Source organism: Vombatus ursinus, unplaced genomic scaffold (genome assembly GCF_900497805.2).
Source record: "Vombatus ursinus unplaced genomic scaffold, bare-nosed wombat genome assembly UNPS02001419.1, whole genome shotgun sequence".
In the NCBI taxonomy this organism is placed as follows: domain Eukaryota; kingdom Metazoa; phylum Chordata; class Mammalia; order Diprotodontia; family Vombatidae; genus Vombatus; species Vombatus ursinus.
Window position 1 is genome coordinate 21063127 of NW_020941197.1, and position 27298 is coordinate 21090424.

At 38.5% G+C, this 27298-nt stretch overlaps 1 protein-coding gene across 6 annotated transcripts in view; it reads left to right on the forward strand.

Moving 5' to 3' along the window:
* Positions 1-27298, forward strand: part of CD96 (CD96 molecule) — a 104953-nt gene that overhangs the window by 4563 nt on the left and 73092 nt on the right. For all 6 annotated transcript variants that reach the window (XM_027867586.1, XM_027867602.1, XM_027867610.1 and 3 more), the window contains 2 exons: positions 9106-9230; positions 18473-18665. In XM_027867586.1, coding sequence (XP_027723387.1) covers positions 9106-9230; positions 18473-18665 — 318 coding nt within the window. The remainder of the gene's footprint in view (positions 1-9105; positions 9231-18472; positions 18666-27298) is intronic.

A 27298-nucleotide genomic window follows, 5' to 3' on the forward strand; every position in this document is an offset into this window, starting at 1 on the left:
ACATTTTGATCTAGTTTCAGAGCATCAAAGAGCCCACAGCCAGAGTTTGATTCCTCTGCTCTAGGCAACTCTCTAGGATGATAAGGTGTAGAGAAAGTTCTGAACTGCATGAGTACATAGTGTTATTCATCCAGGAATTCCCTTTACTAATGAAATCACAGGTCCAGGTTTGATCCTTATCCTTAAGATATAGTGGAGGGGGAGGGGAACCTTATCCCTTTAATCAAAAGACCTGGGTTCAAATTCTGCCTCTGATGATTACCAAGTGTGTGATTTGGGGCAGGTCACTTATCCTCCCAGGCTTCAGTGTCCTTGTCTATAAAATGAGGGTGCTGGACTAGATGGCCTCTGGGATCCCATAAAATCTGAATCTATTATCCTATGAAATTCACAGTCATCAGCTTCAGCCTTATATTTGCTCCAAGAATGGTTTTGAGGTCTGATGTAGCCCTTCCCATTTACATTCATGTTAGGGGAGGGTGCCATGTGAATGATACTGCTGATTCAAGACTGTTGTTGTTTAGTCTATTAGTCATGTTTAACTCTCTGTGACCCAATTTGGGGTTTTCTTGGCAGAGATACTGGAATGCGTTGCCATTTCCTTCTCCAGCTCATTTTATAGATGAGGAAACTGAAGCAAACAGGGTTAAGTGACTTGCCCAAGATCAGTAAGCATCTGAGGCCAGATTTGAACTCAGGAAAGCAAATCTTCCTGACTTCAAGCCTGGTATTCTATTTACTGTGCTACCCAATTGTCCTATGAGCTGGAGAAGAAAATGGCAAACCATTCCACTCTCTTTGCCAAGAAAACTCTAAATGGGCTAATGGAGAGTTGGAGGTAACTGACTGACTAAACAACAATTCAAGACTAAGGGATTCTGAATGGATATGAGGCAGGAATGCAGAGTCAGATAGACTTACTCTTTGGCTGGGGGGGAGGAGGGAGGGGGAGAGAAGGGGGCAGGATGGATGGAAAGGAGAATGCCACAACATGAAGGACAAAAAGCTGGGAAATACCCAGAGGAAATATAGGAAGCCCATTTTCAGTCAAAGTAATTAGACTTCCATAGAAACACTAAAAGGGCTTTCCACAGAAAGCTTCTCAATCTAAAGGCTAGGAAGGAGGTTCAAATCCTACTTCTGACACTTACTACCTTTGTGACTTTAGGCAAATCACTTATTCTCTGGGCCTCAGTTTCCTTATCTGTAAAATGAGGGAATTGGACTAGATGACTCCTGAGGGCCCTTGCATATCCAAATTTAGGATCCTATGGTGATAAGAAAAATAATAAGCCTTCCATTTAATTCAAGTTACTCGCCTTCTTATCCCCATCACTTGCAAAGGTCAGACAGACTGAAAGCTACCTTTGTTGAGTCATCAGTATAAAGCAAGTCAATTGTTTTAGGGTGGAAACAAAAAGGGAGTCCCCTCTCTTAAGAATTAAAAATGAAAATGTTACTTCCCATGGGGGGGGGGAGGGAGAGAAAAAAGAGAAAGAGAAGAAGAAGAAGAAGAAGAAGAAGAAGAAGGAGAAGGAGAAGAAGAAGAAGAAGAAGAAGGAGAAGAAGAAGGAGAAGGAGAAGCAGGATAAGGAGAAAGAGGAGGAGAAGGAGAAGAAGAGAAAGAGAGAAGAGAGAAAAAGAGAGAAAGAGCAAGAGTGAGGGAAGAGAGAAGAGAGAGAAAAAAGAATGAGAGAAGAGAGAGAGGGAAAGAGAAGAGAGAGAGAGCAGAAATTTGAAGTATAGTACAATAGAAATACAATAGAGAGAGCTTTGGATTTGGAATCAAAGGACCTGGGTTAGAATCCCAGTCTGGATTACCTTGCCTACCTGTGTGACCTCGGACAAGTCACAACTCCTTTAGGTCTTAGTTTCTTATCTGTAAAATGAGGAAGTTATATTAAGGTCCATTCCATCTCAATATTTATCATCTATTAACTCTTCAGAGAGGACTCATTCTAAAAGCAGAAAGTATTTGCCAGAACTAAGCACCAAAACAAAATATCTAACAGACAACTAAAGCAACCCTTAGCTGGTCACATACAATTAGTAATAATAATAGCTATCGTTTGTATAGTGCTTACAATGTGCCAGACACTGTGCTAAGTTCTTTATGATTATTATCATTTGTTGTTTACAACCCTCCTGGGTAGGTACTATTATTATCCCCATTTTACAGATGAGGAAACAGGCAAACAAAGGTTAAGTGACTTACCCAGAGTCACACAGGTAGTAGGCATCTCAGTCAAGATCTGAACTCAGGTCTTCCTGAATACTGACTCCAGGACTGGTGCTCTATTCACTGTGCCACTTAGATGAAAAGTCAGAAAGATGGTAAGTCAGGGAGGATGGATGAAGGATAAGCAGGTCATATCATCACTTTATCAGGCTTGTGGACTACAATATTAGGAACTAATATCTATGTAATGCTTTAAGCTTTGCAAAGCACTTTATATATATTATCTCAATCAGTTCTCATAGGTACCTACCCAATCAAGTAGGTATGAGAAATTATTCTTATTTTACAGTTAAGGAAAGTTGTGGGGTTAAATACCTTGCCCATAGTCAAATAACCTGTAAGTGTCTAAGGCAGGATTCAAACTCATGACTTGGTGACACCAAGCCCACTGTTCCATATAGCTAGGTGGTGCAGTAGATAGAGCACTGGACCTAGAAAATCAGGAAGACTTGAGTACAAACACAGCCTCAGTCATTTACTAGCTGTGTGACTCTAGGAAAGTCATTTACTAGCTGTGTGACTCTAGATAAGTCACTTAACCTCTACTGCCTCAGTTTCTTCAACTGTGAAATGTAAATAATAGAAGCATCTACTTCCCAAAGTTGTTGGGAGGATCAAAGGAGAAAATATCTGTAAAACATTTAGCACTGTGCCCAACACAAAGTAGGCACATAGTAAATACTTGTTTCTTTTCTTCTTATTCACTGCATTACCTAACTGCCTCTTAACAACTGAATCCAAGATTAGGAATCAAGGTATTAAGGGACCTGATTGCTTTGTTTGCCTGACCTTGCTCAAAGAAAGGTCTTTCATTGATTTGGCAGGTAATCAAAGAAAGGGAAGAATGCCTTAAGAATAGATCATCTGTAACTTTAATCAAGGAAGTCTAGCTGAACATTAAAGTTCTAGAACCAACTTTTCTCTGATTCTCCTTGCCACCTATTGGTAATTTAACAAGTCATTTGGTCGGTCATTCTCTTAACTTTCCTATCACTCTGTCCATGAGGTCATTCACAGCATTTTCAGTTGTTAATGTGAATCAGTCTCTGCAAGTAAGAAGCCTTGAGACCCTCCCTTAGAAGGTACTAGAATCCCTAGTAGGATTGACAAACAAAAGAAGGGTTCCAGTGCCATCTAAAAATATTGATTCACCACAGCAGAGAAAGTGATGGAGAGACAGAGACAGAAAGTCAGAGACAGAGAGACAAAGATAGAGAGAAAGAGACAGAGAAAGACTGAGACAGACAGCTATAAACAGAAAAAGAGAGATATAGAGGCAGAGACAGAGAGATGGGAAGAGCCAGAGAGACCCCACAAACAAAGAGAGATACACAGAAAGAAAGGCAGAGATACAAAGGTAGCATAGCTTAATGCTATACTATAAATTGCTATAGATTTGGAGTCAAGAGAATCTAGGTTTGAAACCTGGCTTTGCTATTTATTACTTCTCCAGTACTGGTTATTCTCTAGATCTCAGTTTTCTCATCTGTAAAACGGAGTTGAATTAGAAGACCCTTAAGATCTTATTCAAATCTAAATACTATCATTTTAAATGGGAAACACCTGGCCAAAAAAAAAATCTGGAAAATATACTAAGATCTACTTTTATAACAAAAGGATAAGAACCTAAAAGACACTGTGATAGTATGTAGCTCCCTTCCTTATTGCCCGCCCATTACAACACAGCTGTTTCTCATTTGGTTCTAAGCCACACGATTGGTCCAGCCTGCTGCCATGGGTCACATTTCCTCAACATTCCGCTTAGGGAATTCTGCTCCCATTGAATTCAGAGAAAGATATTGACATTCCACAGAAGACTGTCTGGTAGGACAGTGAGGAGGGAGTGGATTACAACTCCTGCCATGACCTTTCATTTCTCAATGCCTATTTTTATTCTTAAGACAGTTCATAGGAACATAAAATCTGAGCTTGAAGGGCGCTTAGAGGTCATCCAATCAAATCTGCCTCTCTTTGTAGATGAGGAAGTGAGGCCTATAGAGGTAATATGGCTTACCAAAGCCCCATAGGTAGTAAGTGTCAGAGCTGGGATTCAAACTCTGTTCTTCTTTCTCCAAATCCAGTGTTCTTTCCAGTTATCAAAATAAAAGGGAGTACAGAGAGAGATAGCTCACACCTTGCATAAGAGAATCAAAATGACAAAAGTGATTTGTATGATCAGAAATGAAAGGTCAACTTTAACAAGATGAATTTCAGTAGTGATAAAGGGAAAGCCTTACATTTAAATTTTTAAAAATAATTGTATCTGCACAGTATATGTCTGTCGTACATACGGGAAAAAAAGACCTGGGATTTATGGAACTGCAAACTGTATATGAATTGACTGTGTAACATCGTAGCAAAAAAAAAAATCCCCCAAACCAAAAACTGATGTGATCTTAGGCTTTATTAAAAGTAATACAGCATCCAAGAAAGGATGGGTGATAGTGCCACTGATTCTACCTTTGTCAGACCACATACGAACTATTGTGTTGAGTTCTAGAGGTCACATTTTAAGAAGAACAAACCACAGTCTATACAGTGACCCATGGCCAGGAGAGTGAGAGGATTTGAAACAATGTCCCACAAGGATTGTTTTAAAGAATTGGGGGTGTTTATCCTGGAGAAGAAAGGACTTAGAGCTCGGGGTAATATGATTGTCATGTATAAATATCTGAAGAATTTTCATGAGGAAAAGGGACTGGATATTGTTGCTTAAATCCAGAGAGCAGAACTTGGACCAGTGCAAGGTATCGGGAGTCGGTCTACTTTTGATGTCATTTATGGAAGAATTTTATAAAAAAAATGTAGATTTCTAAAAATAGAATGGTCTTTTCTTGGAAGGGAGTTCTTTATCACTAGAAGTCTTCAAGAAGAGACTGAATGACAATTTGTCATGAATGTTATAGAAGAATGTTGCATGCTTTAAGCAGATGTTGAAGCAGATGACCTTTCAGGTACCTTTTATCTTCATAAATCATAGTTTAGAAATTAGCCATTCTTCTTTCATTTCCTGGTAATGATTTACATAGTTACTCTGAAAGTTGAAAGTGGACACCAATATGTTCTGTCTTGTCTTTACTCCTGCCATTTAAAAATCTGCTGTCCTGACCAAGTCATAATACTATTTTATTCAGCATCAGTAACTTGAAACAATTCACCATACAGAAAGGGGGCTTATGGTGAAAAGAGACAATAGATGAGAGGTGGCATGTTAAAAAGAAAGAAGAGGGGGCAATTAGGTGGCGTAGTGGATAGAACACCAGCCATGGAGTCAGGAGGAACTGAGTTCAAATCTGGCCTCAGACACTTGACACTTACTAGCTATGTGACCCTGGGCAAGTCACTTAACCCTGACTGGAAGGAAGGAAGAAAGGAAAGAAAGAAGAGGAATGTACTTTAAGGAAAGTACATTCTTAACTTCATATATATGTATATGTGTATATATATATATATATATTCACATATACATATATGTGTATGTGTGTGTATGTATGTACATATGTATGTATGCGAACCTAGATCCCTTAAGCTGGTAGTTATCCAAAACCTCCTCAAACCACTAGGGAAATAGAGGTCATGGACATGAAGGCAGAACTAATCCCACACTGTTCTGACTGTAACTTTACAGCAGATCAGTTTCAAAGTCATGGTCTGAACATTTCAGAAATGATTCTGCTGCCTTTTTTAAAGATAGGGCCAGACTGTAGCAGACAAGCAATCACCACAAGCTTGAAAGCTATGATGCAAAGGGAGAAGATGTCGGGCAGTTGATTTGAGCCCTAGAGAGTAACACTATGGTACAGAAAGCGTATTGGATTTGGAACCAAAGGAGTTTAGGTTCACGTATTCTCTTTGCCACTTACTACCTACAACTTCAGAGAGCTAGGTGGTGCACCAAATAAAGTTCCTGACCCGAAGTCAGGAAGACTCATCTTCATGAGTTCAAATCCAGCCTCAGACATTTACTGGCTATGACCCTCAGCGAGTCACTTAACCCTGTTTACCACAGTTTCCTTATCTGTAAAATGAGCTGGAGAAGGAAATGGTGAACTACTCCAATATCTTTGCCAAGAAAAGCCCAAATGGGTCCACAAAGAGTCAGACATGACTGAAAATGACTGAACAACAACAACCTATAAGTTTAGGCTATTCTTCCACTTTTAGTTAAAGAGAATGAACTATATGCCATTAAAGATCACTTCCATATTTAACTCTATGATCCTGTTATATGTCACTAGAGGTCCTTATGTATTAGCTCACTTCCCACCAAAAGGACTTCCCTTTTCTTCCCCACTCCCCATTTTCCCTTTACCTCCCTTTCCTTCCTTTTCTTCCACTTCATCAGGCAAAATAATCTCAAGGACTCAGTTTCCTCAATTGTAAAATGAAGAAAAGAAAAGGCTGATCTAGACAATCTCTGAAGTTGCATTTGGCTCTATATCTATGAGTCAGTGATCCTTTCTTTGACCTCTTTTTCCCCCATTTTTTCTAACCTGAGCCTCGGAGTTTCCAGGCAAGGGATATACCATCCCTATTGATATGTCTTGTGACTCATGAGACTTCTGACACCTGTACTAGACGGTGGCAAAAAACAAAGGAGTCATTCACTCAGTCACCACCTTCCTGGTGAGTCAACAGTAGTTATTGAGCATTGACAGACATACTGCCTTCTGGGAGTTTGCAAGCTAATTGGGCAGATAAAACTCATGTGGAATAAACATTTTGAAAGTACTTACATATAAATGTATATACAAATGCATGTTTAAGTAGTGTGGCAAAAATGACATGCATTGGTGCTTAGGTGTTTGAAGTTTATCAGTATTTCCTGTTTGTTTTCAGAGTCATTTGTATCTCTCTTCCTCTCCTCTGTCCACAAAGCATTAATATGTGCCTAAGAGTATTAGCCCAGGGTTCCCTCAGAACCAGGTAGTCTTTGAGAAGCCAGTCTGTTCTCTTCTCTCTCCCATGAGGCCTTCCAGATAGCATGTTATTTATGTTTATCCTCTGTGCTATGATGCCGTAGGACTAGTGTGAAAATACAGAAGTCTGTATTTAGAAGAATGGGCAGCTAGGTATTTCAGTGAATAGAGTCCTGGGCCTGAAGTCAGAAAGACTCATCTTCCTCAGTTCAAATGTGGCCTCAGACTACTAGCTGTGTGGCCCTGGGTGAGTCACTTAACCCTGTTTGCCTCAGTTTCTTCATCTGTAAAATGAGCCGGAGAAGTTAGTGACAAACTACTTCAGTATCTTTGCAAAGAAAATCCAAATGTAGTCACAAAGATCAGACACAACTGAAATAACTGAATAACAACACTTGGCAGAATGTCAAGGTGCTGAAAACTTGGCATGTGTGCTTTCTCAGGATTCTAAAAGGAAATTGTTCCTTTCTTCCCATCCTACAGCAGAGTAACTTCTAAAATGATCCTAAGGACTGCATTTCAGGTACTTGGTACATAGTTGTGCACCAAAGTTTCTCTGATTTATATCCAGACAAATTAGGCTCTAAGGTTTATGTATGTGCATAGATAGAGATAAAGACAGAGATGGAGATAGAGATAGATATGTACATATATGTTCACATATATATGTACATTTGTAAATTGGAGTATAAGTTTTGTTGTTGTTGTAGTTTCTCCAATTATTACTAAAGCTTCAGAGAAGTTTTCTATTCTTGGTCTCCCTTTTGACTGATCTTTCCTCCTTGATCTGCAAGCTATTAGGAATGTGAGGACCAGTCCCGCTGCTGCTTTTGCCCAGGAAGCGTGCTTTGATGAATCTGTGATCTCATCCACCTGAAATAAAAAAATTACAACTCTAAAAGCAAAGACATCAATTTCCAAAGTTGTAAAGTCCTCATTTGGGAGAGAGAGAGAGTAGAGACAGAGAGAGAGAGAGAGACAAACAGAGACATAGAGGAAGAGTCAGAAACAGAAACTTAGATAGAAAAGGAAGGACAAAGAGAGAGAGGGAGAGAGACAGAGAGACAGAGACAGAGAGAGAGACAGAGGCAGAGAGAGCAGAGAGAGAGAAAGAGAGAGAGAGAGAGAGAGAGAGAGAGAGAGAGAGAGACAGAGACAGAGTCAGAGACTGAGACAGAAAAGAGAGAGACAGCCAGACAGAAAGACAGAGAGACAGAGAGAGACAGAGTCAGAGACTGAGACAGAAAAGAAGGGGGAGAGAGAAAGAAAGAGAGAACAGTTGGGTAAGTAAAGGGAAAGAGGAGGAGAGAGGAAAGGAGGAAAGAAGGGAAGGAATGAGAGCAAGGGCATTTTAAATTTATTGTGTGTTACTTGAATAGGAGGAGATTTCTGTACAGTTCCATAACATGGAAATTTCATGCTTTAAAAATATGTCCTCAATTGTATCAGCTAGGTGGAAAAAACCATTGAAAGCTTATGGGCCAATTCAGCTTTATTTTTACATTATTACTTCTTAATGGTTGCATATTTACATGTAGACACACACATGCATTATTCCTACTTTAAACTAAAGGGACAAAATGCATACTGGGTTGAAAGATAAAATACTTTTTTTTTTTTTTTTGTGAACCAGGCAAATGTGACCTGATAATTAATTCAGGATCAAGACTGAATAGAGAGTGCTGCTGAATTTCCACTTGGGTTCTGTTCTCTTCCACCTATGATTTTCAGTCTTACATTTACAACTCATTTTGCTTCTTGGCAGCTCAGTTTTATATTTGCAAAGTGTGAGGTGATAGTCTGTGTTTCCCCTCTATTTTGTAAGAATGCTGAGAATTAATGTATCACATTTGGTGAAAGTATCCACATTCTTTGGATGAAAGAAATTTTATAACCTTAAAATATCATTGTCAGTATTTTCTTTTTTCTTCTTTCGTTATGCTACAGTTGCACAAGATGAGAGGGGAGGCAACTATACAGTCGAAGTATTATTCAACCACACGCTAGAAATCCCATGTTTTCAAAGTATATCCTCAGTTGTTTCATCTGGGATTACTGTTGCCTGGCTGATGGTAAGCATTACTGTTTTCAATGAAAAAGTGACTTGAAATTTACGTATTGATTGAGTAATATTCAATCAATCAGCAAGTATTTATTATGTGTCTTCTATGTGCCAGGCAATGGGCAAGGGCTGGAGAGTCACTGACAAAAATCAAAGAAATCCTGCCATCTAGAAGCTTACATGCTTTTCAGGGAAACAATGTGTACATATGTAGGAATATGAAAAAAAAAGACATTAAAAATGAATTCAATGTAATTTGGGAGGAGATGGGAAAAGAAGTGGGAGAACTCAAAAAATGACTCATGCTTGAGTTGAAACTAAGAGTAAACTAGGGATTCTCAGAGAATGAGGAAAGGAGAGAATGCATCCTAGATTTGGGAAGACAAGCAATGCAAAGTCATGGAGCTGAGAGACAGGGTATGATGTGGGAGGAACAGCAAAAATGCCCACTTGTAATGGAGAAATATATGTAAATCTAGTCATTGTCCTAATTATTCCAAATCTCGAACTGCTTCACTGTATGTTAATTTGTATTTGCTGCATTATTGCTTTGTAGTGTTCTGTGGGCATAGAGTAGGATGTTTCTCCAAATAAGGTTGTATTTTCATTTTGTTCACAAAACCTCCCTATCCCCGTCACCCCATAGAGTGACCTTTTACTGTACTATATATAGCAGGAGAAGAATAGTGTTTTGAATGAGTAGAAACTCACTGACTAGCTAACACTTTTACCTAATACTTTAGGCCTTCCTCAATATCCTGCTGAAACATCTCCTTAGATAAATGGAGAAGGTAAAGAAAGATCAAATGACTTTCTGAAGGTCACACAGTGAAAGGATGGGGGAAGCAAATTTCAGAGCTCTGTCTTTCCTTGACTCTGCTACCGGAGCAGAGAAGTCTGCCCCTGCACAAATAAATTAAGGGAAAACAAAACAAAACAAAACAAAACAAAACAGGATGATACTGTAGCTTAGAGGAATCTCTTTGAAAGAAACCTCTGTTTTAAAGGATCCTTACATTGACCCATTTGATAATTAAATGCCTTCTGTATTTCCCTGTGTCAAAAATAGTCTGCTTATATTTTTAAGCCCTTGTTTCTAATTGATAGCTGTGGGATTGAGAGAGTCGAATGCAAAACAATTTATTCTTATCCTATCATAGAATAAAATGCAGCTTTTCATTTTATAGTAGTTAATCTCCCTCAAAAGACTTGCAATCTCTAAAATATAATCTTGGGAGGCATTTTATTGCCAATTAAATTAATATTATTATGGGTTCAATATTAGTTACTATTATCCATGAATGTTGAGTAGATATTTTATGAAAGATTTGCGGTGGTGGGGAGATTGAGGGTGCAGGGAAACATGGGCAAAAATTGAATAAAATGAGAAGACAGTCTTCCCTGGTTGAAGAAATATGTACAGCAAAAATGTCATGGATAATGCATATTGCCCCTCTGAGGATGACCCCGCTCTGAGACCTACTCACTGATTGCTCATTCTCCAGTCTGCTCCACCTCCACACTGGCTGCCCTGCCGTCTATGCTCCAGTAACCTCCTTCCCTCCCCATCTTTTTCTTTCCTCTTCCAGCTCCCCTTTAAGTTTTGTATCCTCAGTCCTTAGCACACTGTTTGGTGCATAGGAAATGCTTAATAAATGCTTACTCACTCACTCTATCTATCTATCATCTACATTATTATAAACATAAGAGAAAACTAGCCTTGGTGATTCCAAGGCTAGATACCTGATTGGTAGACCTAGGTGCAAGATATACCTCTGACAAGTACTAGTAGTATGACCAAGAGAAAGTCACTTCTGAACCTCTCAGTGCTTCAGACTAGTCTCTAAAGATTATAAATTACAAAGGAATTGCAGATCTGATTCTGGTGAAAGGATTTTTTTTAATCTAGAGATTTCCTTAAAGATATCATCACTCCAGACTTTACCCTCAGCCCTTACTCATCAATCAATCAACAAGCATTTATTAAGCACCAGGCACAATGCTAGGCACTAGAGATACAAATACAAACATCAGACAGTGTACCTGCCTTGGAGGATTCCATCAGAGGGTGTATGGAGACAACTGCCTTTGTTGCTTACAAGTCATTCTTTTTTTTTTGGTTAGGCAATGGGGTTAAGTGACTTGCCCAGAGTCACACAGCTAGTATGTATTATGTGTCTGAGGCTGGATTTGAACTCAGGTCCTTCTGACTCCAGGGCCAGTGTTCTATCCACTGCGCCACCTAGCTGCCCCTGCTTACAAGTCATTCTTATAAAACAATATTGGCAACTAGTAGCAAATCAATCAAGTATTTATTAAGTACCTACTGTATACTGGTCACCGTGCACCTAGTAAGTGAGTTTTACAGACACCATACATCTCATTTTCTATGATCTTCTTCTCTTTTCTCCATTAGCTAAGACAATTAAGAACTGGCTTATTCTGAAGAGCCAGTTGGATATTGGAAGGGAGTAGCATCCTTAGATGCTGAGGATACAAAGATAAAAGTGATGCATGTCCTATCCTCAAGGAGCTTATATTCTATCAGGGGAAATAATATGTACATACATAGGCATATACAAGTAAATACAAAGTCATTTATGGTAGAGAGGCAACTAGTAATTTTAGGGATCAGGACAAGCCTCATGTAGAACTTAGCAAAGTGTCTGGAAAATATAGGTGCTTAAAAATGTTTATTGAATGATTGACTGATTTAGGAAGTGGTGCTTCAGCTAAGCTTTGAAGGAAGCTAGGAATTCTAAGAGGAAGAATAAGAGTACCTTCCAGGTAGAGGGTGGAGGCCACGTAGGGTAGGGGACAGCTTCTGAAAAGGTATGGAGGTGAGAGACCTAATGTTCTTAATCAACCAATAGTCATTTATTAAACATCTGTTTGTGCTAAGCCATGTATGAGGAATGGTAAGAACACAGGCTGCATCTGAGCGTGCATAAAGGTGAGAAATGGATAAGAAAACAGAAACATTTGGAGCTGCCAGGGGAATTTGAATTGAAGCCTGAGGGAATAGGGAACCACTAGAACTCACCAAGCAGAGTTGTGATTTGATCAGACATATATGTGCTTTAGAAATATCACTTTGAAAAGGAAAAGGACCAATATGTACAAAAATATTTATAGCAGCTCTTTTAGTGGTGTAAAGAACCGGAAACTGAGGGGCAGCTAGGTGGTGCAGTGGATAGAGCACCAGCCCTGGAGTCAGGAGGACCTGAGTTCAAATCTGGCCTCAGACACATAACACTTACTAGCTGAATGACCCTGGGCAAGTCGCTTAACCCCATTGCCTAAGCAAAAAAAAAAAGAAAAGAAAAATTTAAAAAAAAGAATTGGAAACTGAGAGGTTGTCCATCAGTTGTGGAAAGGCTGAACAAGTTGTTGTATATGAATACAATGGAATATTATTGTGCTATAAGAAATGACAATTAGTATGCTCTGAGAAAAACCTAGAAAGACTTGCATGAACTGATGCAAAGTGAAATGAGCAGAACCAGAAGAACATTGTTCACAGCATCTGCAATATTACATCATGATCAACTGTGAATAACTTAGCTATTCTCAGCAATACAATGACCCAAGACAATTCTGAAGAATTCATGATGAAAAATGCTATCCATCTCCACAGAAAGAATTGATGGAGTCTGAATGCAGATGGAAGCATATTTTTTCTTTCTTTACCTTATTTGTCTTGGTTTTTTTTAAAATATGTTTTCTTTCACAACATGACTTACAGGGAAGTAAGTTCCTGTTTTGTCTGACTGTACATGTATATCTACATGCTTGCCTTCTCGATGAGTAGGGGAGGGAAGGGAGGAAGAGAGAGAATTTGGAACTCAAAATTAAAAAAAATGTTTAAATTGTTTTTACATGTAATTGGAGGAAAATAAAATATCACTTTGGCAGCTATATATAGGATGGATTAGAGAGGGGAAAGACTTGACACACATGCTATTAAAATAATAATTATTCTTAATAATAAATTGACTTTTTATTGTTTTGGAGACAATTGGGATTAAGTGAGTTACCCAGGGTCACACAGTAAGTGTCAAGTGTCTGAGGCTGAATTTGAACTCAGATCCTCCCGACTCCAGGGCCAGTGTTGTATCCACTGTGCCACCTCACTGCCCCATAAATTGACTTTTTAACAAACATGATGCAACACAGCTTTCAGATAGATGCTTACTTACTGATTCAAAATGTGGATGTGATAAAAAGTTTGTTGGTTCATAATTTAAGGCCTTCAGAACACCTTACAATAAATGTCAGATGGGGGGCAGCTAGATGGTGCAATGGATAGAGCACCAGCCCTGGAGTCAGGATGGACCTGACTTCAAATCTGGCCTCAGACACTCGGCACTTACTAGCTGTGTGACCTTGGGCAAGTCATTTAACCCCAATTGCCTAACCAACACACACACACACACACAAATAAAACAAAAAAAAAACACACAGAGAAATTAATGTCAGATAGTCAAAAATGCCTTAGTGGTTTGAAAAAGTGAACTCCACTCTTTGTTTGTAATTTAGGTATAATTTCCACTATGAAAACATCCAGACTTGTAGCAAAAAATTCTATCTTCTTTTTTATGTTGTCCTCTGAATATATAACCTATACCTGACCTATACTAACTACAAGTTTGCTCCATTAAATTGTAAATGAGCAAATATAGGAATTAAATAAATAATAGTTTCCATCTTGTCTTTGTTTTGTTTAGCTTGGTTGACTTAATTAGGCCATTTATAAAGAGATCTTTGATTGGGAGATAAGTATGGAGGACTCAGAGGATAATCTTGTTTAGGTGGGCTAGAACTAAAAGGAGATTACTGTCAGTAAATGGGGACAGAAGGTAGTGGTCTCATTTTATATACTAAGATACAGAGAACAATCAAATATGTTCTCCATGCTTACTCAAGGAGTCATTGAGAAAGTGGGAAATAGATAACAAAGATCCCTAATGCTGTCCTCTACTGATTGTCATTTCCCACAGGATAACATCTTTAAATGTTGCTTGTAATTTACCTTCTACAATTGATGAGAGACAAGCACTCATGAAAAGACAGGAAAATGGATTCTATTTTTAGGTTTTCAAATAGCCTTCTAAGTTCTCCTGGATTCTCCCATCAGAGAAATTGAGAGAGTAGAAAATAGAATACGGTTACCTTTAGAGGCTGAACATCCAGTTTGTGGATTTTCTTTTAACACCCCTTACTGTTACCTGCTGGTCCTTTCATTGCTGGTGAACTCTTCCATAAATTGATCAATCAACAAGAAATTATTAAGTACCTACTATGTGCTAGGCACCAGGCTAGGCTCTGGTGATACAAAAACAGTACCTGCCCTTGAAGATTCTGTTACAGGATTAGTGGAGACAACCAGTCTTTACTTTTGTAAAAGAATGTCTGCAGTTAGGAATAAACCAACCAGTCAACAAGTACTTATTAAGCACCTCCTATGTACTGAGTACTGTGAACATAGTAAATGAAATTTAAAAATGCTATACATTTACTTTTATCCACTACCTCTTTTCCCCATTAGCTAAGACAACTAAGAAATAGCTTGTTCTAAAGAGAAAAGTGAGAGTTTGTAGGGAAATGGAAAGGGACATTCTTTTTCAGTCACCAAATAACCTTTAAAGATGGAGAATTTTGTAGGCAATAGTCAAAGTCAAGCATAAGAAGACCAAAGTCTAATGAAAAACATTTGATAGGCCATAGAAAGATGAGTCTTTCTCATCATATAGGAAATTGTTTGAGAGGCAATATGGCATATTGTTTTTGTTTTTGTTAGGCAATGGGGTTAAGTGACATACCCAGGGTCACACAGCTAGTAAGTGTTATGTGTCTGAGGCTGGATTTGAACTCAGATTCTCCTGAATCCAGGGCTGGTACAATATGGCATATTGCAAAGTACACTGGACTTAGAAGCAGAAGAAATAGGGTCACGATCCAGTTTTGAAATTTCCTAACTCTGTTGTAACTATGGTTGTCAATCAATCAATGAGCATTTATTAAGTTCTACTATGTACCAGACACTGTCTTAGGTGCTGGGGATACAAATACATGTCAAAAACTGAAGTCATTATCTTTCCCTCCAAAGCCTCTCCTCTTCCAAACTTCACTATTTCTATCAAAGACACAAGGTGTGCTGGAGCCATCTCTAACCTGGTTTGAAGAACAATTTAAAATTTTTAATTAAATTAAATTAAAATTTTAAGGTGAGCATTTACACCTCAGAAATAGACATTTATTACAAATTAGGGTTGCATTTGTTGTTTTCTTGATTATCTAGACTTTAGAAAATGAGGGGTGAAATGTTAATAACGCAGATTAAACTTAAAGTGTGTGTGCATATATTCCCCCAGAAAGCCTGGAAACATTTTCTGTTGTTAAACATTTACCCATATACCCCTGTATTGGTCTATAAACATTGCTTGAGCTCACCAGGAAGGAGTTAAGTAGATTTCTTTCTTAAGGACCAACACCTTAAACCCTTTGGCTTTCATTGATTGGTCAACAATGGCTAAAAGTGAATGTAATTAGCAAATGTTGCTGTTTTGGCCAGAAATTCTGAGTCTTTCCCCTCCAGATTGATTGTTTTTTACCTAGGTAAAAGAGGCCATTCTTTGCCTCATTTCTTACCTAGCTTTAATTATTGAATGGGTGTTGCCTCAGTCAAATTGAGACCTGAGAAAGACCTTAACTTAAATAGGCCAGGGTCTCCCATTGTTTCCAAGGCCACCTCCAGTTGTCCTGATCTATATCTTGCCACTAGACCCAGATGGCTCCAGAAGAAAAAGTAAGGCTGGTAACTTTGCACAGCTCTGCCTCACTTAAATCCAATTCACTTGCAAGTCATGGCATCATCCCCTGATGTCATGGTCCTCTTTGAGAATGAAGGACAAACAACAACAACAATCTTTGTTCCAGGCCATCGTCCACTCAGTTGCCAAAGTAATCTTTCTAAGCTCACCATTCAATAAAGTCAGGTGCTTACTATCACCTTCAGAATCAAATCTAAATCCTCTGTTTGCCATTTTAAGTCCTTCATAACCTTTCATGTGTACTTCCTATCTTTCTAGTCTTTTTTACACCTTGTACCCCTCCCCAAATACTCTGTAGCTCAGTGACATTGGCCTTCTGGCTATTCTTTGCACAAGACACTCCATTCCCTAACTCTGAACATTTTAGCTGACTCTTCCCTCTTACTGGAATTCTCTCCTGCCTCATCACAACCTCCTGATTCCCTGGCTTCCTTCAAATCCCAGCTAAAATTCTACCTTCCATTGGAAGTCTTTCCTAAGCTCCCCTCAATTTTTAATGCCTTTCCTATGTTGATTATTTCAAATTTGTTCTGTATATAGCTTGTGTATGGATAGAGATAGATAATGTATATGTGTGTATTTATGTCCTATATGTACAAATGTATTTGTTGTATACATGTTGTCTGTCCCATTAGACTGTAAACCCCTTGAGAACAGGGCCTATCTTTTACCTATTTTTGTATCTCCATTGCTTAGCACAGTGCCTGGCGAAGAGTAGGTGCTTATTTATTGACTGACTGACTGACTGACTACATATTTATGTAACAAAAAGCTTGATATAGCTGCTTGCTGTTTTCAGGCAGAGGTTTCTTAGGGTCTCCTCCTCAACCACTTGGGAGTGTTACCTCTTAACTTTGTAGCTATAGGGGCCTTGTTGCTGGGAACCCCTAAATGTAAGAGTCTGCTTGGAAAGAATTCAACCCCTCAAGCCTTCTTTCAGTCAAAGTAGGGAGGTTTATTGTAACACAAATAGGAATAAGCTAGATTTCTGAGTGAATCTGAAGCTTGATAAGGATGAGACTAGTCCTTATATACAAGAAAAGGGGAAAAGTGTCAGTGAAAAGATCTTGATGGAATTAAGGAGTATCAAGTAAGCTAATTAAGTAATCAAGGTGGGCTGTGGTGGGCCAGATGCCTTGAAGGAGGCACCAGTGATCTAGGCTAATGAAATATATGGGAAAATTCAGGGACTGGGTTGCTTTCAAAGACATGGTCTTTTTCCTTTTAAGAGTCCACGTCCCATCATTCCATAAGCCTGACTTTGACAAATTAGATCCTTCCATTCTAAGGCACTGTAGGGGGAAGAGGAAAAAGTCCAGGACTTCAGAGGGTCAGTGGCAGAAATACTGTAGAGAGCCTGGACAGGGGAAGCCATAGAGGGAAGTCCCTGTTAGTTATTGCCAGATTCTAGGACTAAGACTCTGTGGGTGTATTGTATACTGGATACACTGGATTAGGGCTAACCTTTTTCTTCAGATAAATTCTCTTTGGCTTACGGGTGGAGCCTGGGGCGTTTCATATCTTCCCCCTCAGGTTCCCTCTTCTCCTTTTTCCCTTGCTTTCTAGAGATGTGAGACTATGTCTTTAAGGCATGATGCCTCTTTTTGGAAAGAGATACTCCCTCTGAGTCTCAAAAGTGCTTCAGATAAATTCTCTTTGGCTTACAGGTGGAGCCTGGGGAGTTTCATGTCTTCCCCTTCAGGTTCCCTCTTCCCCTTTTTCCCTTGCTTTATAGAGATGTGAGACTATGTCTTTGAGTCGTGATGCCTCTCCTTGGAAAGAGAAACTTCCTGAGTCTCAAAAGTTTGTTTACTTTCCTGTGTTTAAATGTTTAGTTTTTCTCCCCCAAGAAGCAATTGTGCTAAATGTTGCCACATATGTATGTTACTATTATTGCTCAAATTTAGCAGCAATCCAGATAGAGAAAAATAGATGTAAAACAATAATATTTTGCCATATTGAGGTCTCTGGGTAGGGGTTCATGGTTCTAGGCCATAAGTCACAGAGTAGTGACTGCTGTGATTAGCTAGATAGTAATAGAGGCAGGACCTCTGCTATCTTGCCTGGGCTAAATTGAGAGGAAAGTCACTCTTTGAGGAGAGGAGCTAAGGGAGTGGCTTAGGAAAGTTATTGTAAAAGGAGGCATAACACAGCCCACAAAAAGGTAGGGAGAAATGAATACAAGTGATTGATAGCTCTGCCTGCCTGCTACCAGCATAACCATCACATCAATACCATTGATAAACTTAGATGATTTTTCTTGAAATGATTAAATACTCATGGAGGGCAAAGACTGCTACATTTTTGTATTTGTATCCCTAGCAGTATAGCATGGTGGCTTGACATATCAGTCTCAATCAATGTTTGTTGATTGATTGACTTAATAACTGAAACTCAAATCTAATGATATTCTCAACAGGAGGAAAATGGAATGCAAGAAACTCTTTTCATCCAAAACAACACCTTTCTGGAGAACAGAATTGTCCTACTTGAAAACCATGGACTCTACCTGTCATCGGTTGAAATCTTTGATGACGATAGAAAGTTTTCCTGCCATGTTACAATCCAGTCTGGCAAAATCCTGAAGAATGTCACCAGAATTAAAGTTTTTGGTAAGAACTTTCTGGTTCTCCTTTCAACCTCACTGGCATTTTCAGGTGGATCTCCTGTGTTTAACTTTGCCTTGCATTGTAGAGGGCAAGATTTGGTTCTGAGTAGTCCAATCAAAAACTGTTTTGTCTCTCATATTCTCTCTTTTGGATCAGGAAGTTAACAACAACAACAACAACAAAAAACTCAGTTAACAAAATAGAATAAAATAAAAAGCTGCAGAGTTTACTTGTTATCTGGTGACCAATGGCTCATTTGTAACTCTGCTTTTTTTTTCCCAGTAGTACTGGAAATCACTTTTATTGTAATTGCTAAAAACCTAATCATATGGCATTGCTTGCCAGAGCACCATGGCATAGCAGGTAGAAAGATATCATTGCTTTAACTCCCCTATCCCCAGTCCCAAGTAGCCCTTGCAAGACCAATTCCAGATATGCTGGAATGAATAAATATCCAAGCTCTTCCAAAAAAGTGACCTGTCAAGGTTTTCATTTTATCATCTCTTGAGTCTTAGGAATATGTAATTCAGCTCTAACCATTCACTGTGGTCTGACTTACAATGCAAAGATTTAGCAAGGAACAATTTCAGAAGGCAATGAGAAAATTCTGTTGGACTATGTTACCCAGTGAGGCAAGGAAAAATTAAATAAACAGAAGTCCTTAGTTTTGATTTCTTTACATGCCTATGTTAACAAGGAATTGAATTTTAAAATGTGAATGTTGGGAGAGAAAGAATGGAGAGAAAAGTAAAGCAGTAATATGAAATATCAATTATTCTAAAATATTAGGAAAGAAATTAAAATCTGCTTCTACAATTGCAAATATTGTTAGAGAGCTGTTGCTTTCTTTAGGCCCTATGTGTGAAGGAGCTGGCCAAAAACCCCTTACCTTTATTTAGAATCTTATTCACTTCTTGTTATATATTCCCAAGATGGTGTGGTGGATAGAGTATTGGGCCTGGAGTTAGGAAGACTCTTGAGTTCAAAATCAGGCCTCAGATGCTTACTAGCTATGTAACCATGGGCAAGTCACTTAACCCTGTTTGCCTCAGTTTCCTCATCTGTAAAATGAGCTGGAGAAGGAAATGGCAAACCACTCCAGTATCTTTGTCAAGAAAACTGCAAATGGGGTCACAAGGAGTCAAACACAACTGAAATGACTAAACAACAGAGAAGGAAAAACAATCATAAGTCTAGAAGGGTGAGGAGAGAAAGTTATAGTTATGTCTCAAATTGTTTTACCCTTGTTCAGAGCAGTAACTAGGGTGTGAAAGCTGGGTCTTTGTCCCAGGCAAGAAATGTATAAAGTGTTGACCTCATCCTACTTGTCCTGTCCCTGATGTCAGTGGTTCTGGTTTTGTCCCATCATCTGTTCCTGTTAACAGTGTCATCTGCCCTTCCCTTTGAATGCTGCACTTTTAACAACGTGAAAACTTTAGACTGTTCCAGGATATGTTTTCTTTCTCTGAATAACCTTCATCCCACCACTTGCCTTAGATAAAAAAATGTGCATGCATGTGCATGTGCACACACACACACACACACACACACACACACACACACTTTTTTTCTTCCTCACATTATCTCAAATCATTGGTCTAAGAATAGTAGTATGTGTCAGGTCTCTGAGGAGCTAGAAGGTGTTTGGTTTTTTTTTTTAAACAAAAAAAATATTCAGGATTGCCATCTTTTCAAAATTATTGATTTATTAATTCAACAATCTATCAGTTTCCTGAAATGAAGTTTTGCCCTAATACAATGTTCTCTGCATTTTTGCAGATAGCCGAAGCAACCATCCAGAATATGGATAAAATCTAAATTCTTGATTTTGGAAGCATAATCTTCATTAGCTGAAGTTCCTCTGGCTATGGCTCAAAGTAGTAATACTTCTGACATTTAAATCTCCTATTTTTGTTTTTTTTGTTTTGTTTTGTTAAGATGCCTTTATATCATTGCTGATGTTTTCCACCAGTTTTACAATGTTTTATCTCTCTACTTTTATTGTTTGTCTCCACAGCATTCTCATTCTTTTTATAAAATATTATATCAGGCCAATCTATGCCTGACATTTTAATTTGTAGTTATGGCTGGCTTTACCCATTTCCATATAGGCAAGCCAAATTATGATCAGGCAAGGATTCCCATCTGGTTCCATCACATATCCATCCATGCATGTAAATTCTCTGAACCCACTTTGACAAGTCAAATTGCCTGTGAAAATTCTCTGGTGAATGTGGGTGAGTGACAAGATTATAAGGGGAGAGAACAGTATAAGGACTTTCCTGGGTATGTATATCTGTGTGGATTTAGTTAAATAGTAAAATAACATTGCACAGTGATAACAGGGGTACTTTGGTGAAAACCTAATCCATATACTGTGGTTCATTAAAGAGAGTGCTAGATTTGGCGTTGCCACTACCCTAATGAGGGCACTCTATCATCTCACGACTAGATTGTTCTAATAGGTTGCTGGGGGTCTGCTTACCTCAAGCCTCTCCCCACTTCAATCCATCCTCCATTCAGCCACTGAAATGATTTTCCTAAAAGACAAGTCTGATCATGTCACACATAACTGCTACCCCACCCTACCTCACCCCATTCAATAATCACCATTGGTTTCCTATTGCCTCCAGGAACAAATAAAAATGCTCTATTTGGCATTTGAAGTGCTACATAGCCTAGCCCCCATCTACCTTTCCAGTCTTCTTACATCTTACTCTCACAGGTAATCTAGAGACATTGGCCTCTTGGCTGTTTTGTGAACAAGATACTCTGTCTCTTGGCTCCAGGCATTTTCTGTGACTGTCCCCTATGCCTGAAATGCTCTCTCTCTCCTCTGCTTCAACTACTGACTTCCTTGGTTTCCTTTTAAGTTCTAACTAAAACTCCACCTTCTATAGGAAGCCTTCCCCAACACTTTCTAATTTTAGTACCTTCCCTCTGTTAATTATTTCCTATTTATCCTGTATAGAGCTTGCTTTATATATATTTGTTTGCATATTGTCTCCTCCATTAGACTGTAACCTCCTTGAGGGCAGAGACTGTCTTTTACCTCTTTTTATATTCCCAGCACTTGCAAAGTACCTGACATATTTTGTTGTCAGTCATTCTGTCATATCCAACGTTTCATGACCAGTAGACCACATCATACCAATACTGTCCATGGGGTTTTCTTGGAAAGATACTGGAATGCTTTTCCATTTCCTTCTCCAGCTCATTTTACAGATGAAGAAACTGAGTCAAACAGAGTTAAATGACTTTCCTGGAGTCACATGCCTAGTGTATGAGGTCAGATTTGAACTCAGGTTTCCTTAATCCAGGCCCAGCACTGTAACCACTGAGCCATTTAGCTGCTTATTGATTGGTTGACTATTGATCTATTTGGATACAAAGGTTCTAGGTTCATTTTTTTTTTGTCTCTGTCATTCATTAATCCTAAGACTTTGGGCAAATTGTTTCACTTCAGCTCCCTCCTCTGTAAGGCATTTAGACTAAAGGAATTCTGAACTTCCTCTAGTTCTTTTTTTTTCATATTAAAAATATTTCCTCATTAGTCATGTTGTGAAAGAAGGATTAGAACAAAAGGGAAAAACTACGAGAAAGAAAAAAAAAAGTAAAAATAGTGTGCTTTCATCTGCATTCAGACTCCATAATTCTTTTTCTGGATGTGGATAAGCATTTTCTATCTTGAGTCTTTTGGAGTTGTCTTAGATCATAGCATTGCTGAGAAGAACTAAGTTTATCAAAGTTCGTTATCACACAATGTTGCTGTTACTGTGTACAATGTTTTCCTGGATCTGCTCACTTCACTCAGCATCATTTCATGTAAGTCTTTCCAGGTTTTTCTGAAATCTGCTTGCTCATCATTTCTTATAGAACAATAGTATTCTATTCCATTACTACTTGTTCAGCCATTCCCCAATTGATGGGCATCCCCTCAATTCCCAATTCTTTGCCACCACAAAAGAGCTGCTATAAATATTTTTGTACATATGGGTCCTTTTCCTTTTTTTTTATAATTTCTTTGGGATACAGACCACTAACAGAATCAAAGGACTGATCAAAGGATTGCTGGATGAAAGATATTCACAGTTTTATAGCTCTTTGGACATAGTTCCAGTTGCTCTCCAGAATGTTTGGATCAATTCACAACTCCACCAACAATGCATTAGTGCTCCAATTTTCCCACATCTTCTCCAACATTTATCATTTTCTTTTTCTGTCATATTACCCAATCTGATAGGTGTGAGGCAGTACATCAGAGTTGTTTTACTTTGCTTTTCTCTAATCAATAGTGATTTAGAGCATTTTTAAAATATGACTATAGATAGTTTTAATTTCTTCAACTGAAAACTGCCTGTTCATATCCTTTGGCCATTTATCAATTGGGAAATGACTTGTATTCTTATAAATTTGACTCAGTTCTCTATGTATTTTAGAAATGAGGCCTTTATCAGAGACACTGGCTGTAAAAATTGTTTCCCAGTTTTCTGCTTCCCTTCTAATCTTGGTTGCATTGGTTTTTTTCTGTGCTTTCCTCCAGTTCTTAATACACTAAACTTAATCCTTTAGTGATCCACTAAAGATTAGGGGGGTAGTTCAATTCTCTCCAATTGTACTGACCTGGAAGAGATCTTGATTCCTTGTACAGAGTGACCTAATTCATTAAAATAAATATGAAAACTCTTTAACTACCCACTCTTACCATTTCTAAAACTCTGGTTTTAGAAGTAACCTCTGATACTCTCCCTTAGCTTGTCTCTTACCACGCTTTGGCTGGTTTCAGGCTCCTGAGATTGTGGTCTCTAGCTTACAAGTGAGAGACAAAAAGGCCCATCAGTCCTCTTGCAATACTTTCTTTGACATCACTGTACCCTTTGTCTCTTGATTCAAGAGTCTCTAGCCTCTCAGACTTTTGAAGGGAGTAGCTGTCTATCACAGGTTCAGATGTTGAGCTCAAAATGAAGTCAACCTTAGCTCAAGGACAGTCTGCCTCATTGATAAACCTGATCCCTTTTAGCTTTGTACAATGGCTCCATCCTAACGTCAGGTCCTTCGATTCTGCCAGTGGTCCTTTGCTAATGGACATATTCAGGGATAGATCCTTCTCTCATATCTCTTTGAATTAGATACTAATATTAATCTTTGTATCAACTTCATTCATGCAGCTTACTCCTTAACTAAGTAAAATACTAAGATACTCCCTATATTTTTACCGCACCAGAGAGTCAAGCCATGGCTTACAACAAAGTATCTAGTCTTAGTTTAAATGCCCTGACTTGGGGCAGTGGATAGAGCACCAGCCCTGGAGTCAGGAGGACCTGAGTTCAAATCTGACCGCAGACATTTGGCACTTACTAGCTGTGTGACCCTGGGCAAGTCACTTAACCCCATTGCCTAGCCAAAAAAAAAAGAAGGAAAAGACAAACAACAAAAATGCCCTTACTCTCACAACTGAAAGAATTCTATAGTCTTTTATCTTGTCCTGGCTCATATATGGTCCATTTGGAACTTTGATGTGTTTCCAGAACTCTCTCCTCAAGGGTTTTTAGATGTGCTCTTGGACAAGCTTGAGTGTTGCCACATATATTAAGCCAGAGTTCTTAACCTGGGGTCTGGGAACTTAGGATAGATAAAGACATAGATATAGATAGGGATAAATACAGACACATATTATAGAGATATAAAGATTTTTAGATATTTATATTTCAAATATGTGTTTTGATCTTTTTACTTCAATATAATTAATTTCCTTTTTAATCCTAAGTACATTATTTTATACATTCAAGGACCCAAGAAAGAATCCATAGGTTTCACTAGAGGGCATGACACACAAAAAAAAAAAAACTTAGGGACTCTTCCTCTAAAATGAGCTGTACTCGTAGGGACTTCCAAGTTATACTGGAGCTAGACTCCTCCAAAGGTCTAAAATCAAGTCAGTCCCCCAGATTCCTAAAGGGCAGAGGGATTCAAGCCAACTCAATCCCTCTAGTTTAGTGAAGGCTGATCTGAACCAGACCTAGGCTCCTAATTCTCATCATTAAATACAAAGGCTAGGATTGGGTCCACACCAAACAAAATCAGATAGCTATCTGCTTATAGAGAGTTTAGATGAAATCTCTGTCATTTGCCTCAGGGACATCTGCTTCTCTGTAGGATTTATCCTGTAGGACTTCATTCAATTAGCTTAATTTTAATATTGTTATTCTATGGTCTTTTAGAATGGTTTCCATTGTTTTCAAGGATGTTTTGAGGTTTGTTTTTTTGTTGTTTTTTTGTTAATGTTATTGTTTTTACCACTTGTGGTGATGGTTATATATTCAGACTCTCTCACTGAAGTCTCCTTGGTTCATATTTTCAAAATGCTTGGTTGGGACAAGGAGTTCATTTTAAGAATAAAGAATATACATACACATACATATGTATATACATTTATACATACATACATACATACATACATAATGGAAGGAAATAAGAATTTATATAACACCTACTACATGCCAGGCACTGTGCTAAGTACTTTTACAGAAAATATCTAATTTGATCCTCAATTGATCAATCAGTCCTTAATTCTGGGAGGTAGGTGCTTTTATTATCCCTATTTTACAGTTAAGGAAACTGAGGCAAACAAGTTTAGTGACTTGCCCAGGATCACACAGCTGATGTCTGAGACTAGATTTGAACTCAGGTATTCCTGACTTCAGGCCTAGTACGCTATCCACTGTACCACCAGCTAGCTGCCTCATATATGTACAGGTACATCGTGTACTTATGTACATACATGTATACGCATACATACATGTGTATATATTTCCATATGCATGTGTATGTGTTATAAGTTGAAAGGAAAATTGTTTGAGCTTTCACCCTGATTAACAAGGCAAAACACAGGACAAAGAAAATTAAAAGGAGTTTATTAAAGTATGTCAAGGTAGCAACATACTGACAGGCTGATCACTGGAGATCAGTCATGGCTTCAAGGTGGGGCCAGCTTTCATTGATAACTTTTGTAATGAGATAAAAACAATTTGGGTAGGTCCATGTCATCAAAGAGGCCAGGCCTTTGAATCTTAGTTCCTCCCCAAACAAGGAGTACAATTTCCAGGTACAGGTAGGGGGTGACTTGGCCATGTAACACATATCAGGGAATACAAAGCAGCAGATTGAGTGATGCCTCCCCCAACACTGATTGACAAGCAGATCTGGGAACAATGGGTCACTGAGTCAGCATAACTTTCAGGATATATTTGTGTGTGTGCAGACATGTATATGTATATGCATGTATGTGTGTGCATGCACATATGTGTGTGTCTATGTGTATGTACATAGAAATATATTATATATAGATTTTATATGAAATTAATCTTAACAAGCATTAACCTAACCTATGATCTTGGCTCCTTTAGCCTCACTTTCTGACTGAACTTAACCAGCTGAGTTGAAAAGTCTAATTAGGAGGTGGGTTGGGAATGGAATCTTTCTCTAAGAGCCAATAGGAACCACAGTTAAGCAAGTCACTTAACATCTCTAGGCTTCAATGGCCTTATCTTTAAAAGTAAGATGTTGGACGAGATCAGGAATAAACCTTTGGTCTGTGAATTTCTTATTTTTATGATTGTATATTGGTTTTCTTTATAATTATGTATTTTACTTTGTGCATTTAAAAACATCATTCTGAGGAGGTATCCATAGACTTACCAGTCAACTCAATTAACATTTATTGAGTGCTTAACTATGTGCCAAGCGCTGTGCTAAGCTGGGAACATAAATACAAGTAGAAAGACATTCTTTAACCATAAGGAACTTATATTCTAATGGCAAAAGACAATGCATAAATGGAAGCTGAAGGAGGGGAAGACAAAAGATATAGGAAAAATGGAGTACAGTCTGGAGATGAATGATACATGACTGGACTAGGCACCCTCCTGAAATGGGGGCTCTGGGAAAAACCATCAGATAGGAGGGAGAGGCCACAGAGGTGCCAGAATTTCAGACATGCTTTTGACACACAAAAAGGTAAGAACTCCTGGACTAGTGATCTTTACTAGGTCTCTTCTGGCTCTAGAATCATAGACCTTGTACCATGAATATCTTTGAACTAGAGTCCCAGCCCAAGACTCACCTCTCTAGTGTTGAGATGTCAGGACATCTCTTTCTTGCCCACCACCATTACTAATTAGGATCCCCTTCTCTTCTCCCTACTCTTCCTTCTTGCTGCTGTTGTCAAAGCTCCTACTGTCTGTCTTGCTGCTATTAGCTGAGAACAAAAGATTCTGAACTGAAATAATTTAGGAGGTTTATTAAGTTATTCAGCAAAGGGGAGACCTGAAAAAGGGTGACCCACTGCTCCCAGAGCCTGTAGGTTATACGTTATATAGGATTCAAACAGAGGAGCAAGGAAAGAGTAATAGATTGGCCAACAAACAGGCAGTTTCTAGAAAAATAAACAAAAAAAAAGAAAAAAAGAAAACATGTGTTGCTTGAGATATAGAATGGGAGAAAACTCTTTACATTCCTTGAATCAATCTTTGATTCTGACTGGGTTTCTGATCAGCATAACCTATGTCTTGAGTTAAGCATTAAATATATCTGGTCTCTAAACAACAGGTCTAGTTTCTCAGCTTTGCATGGCTAAG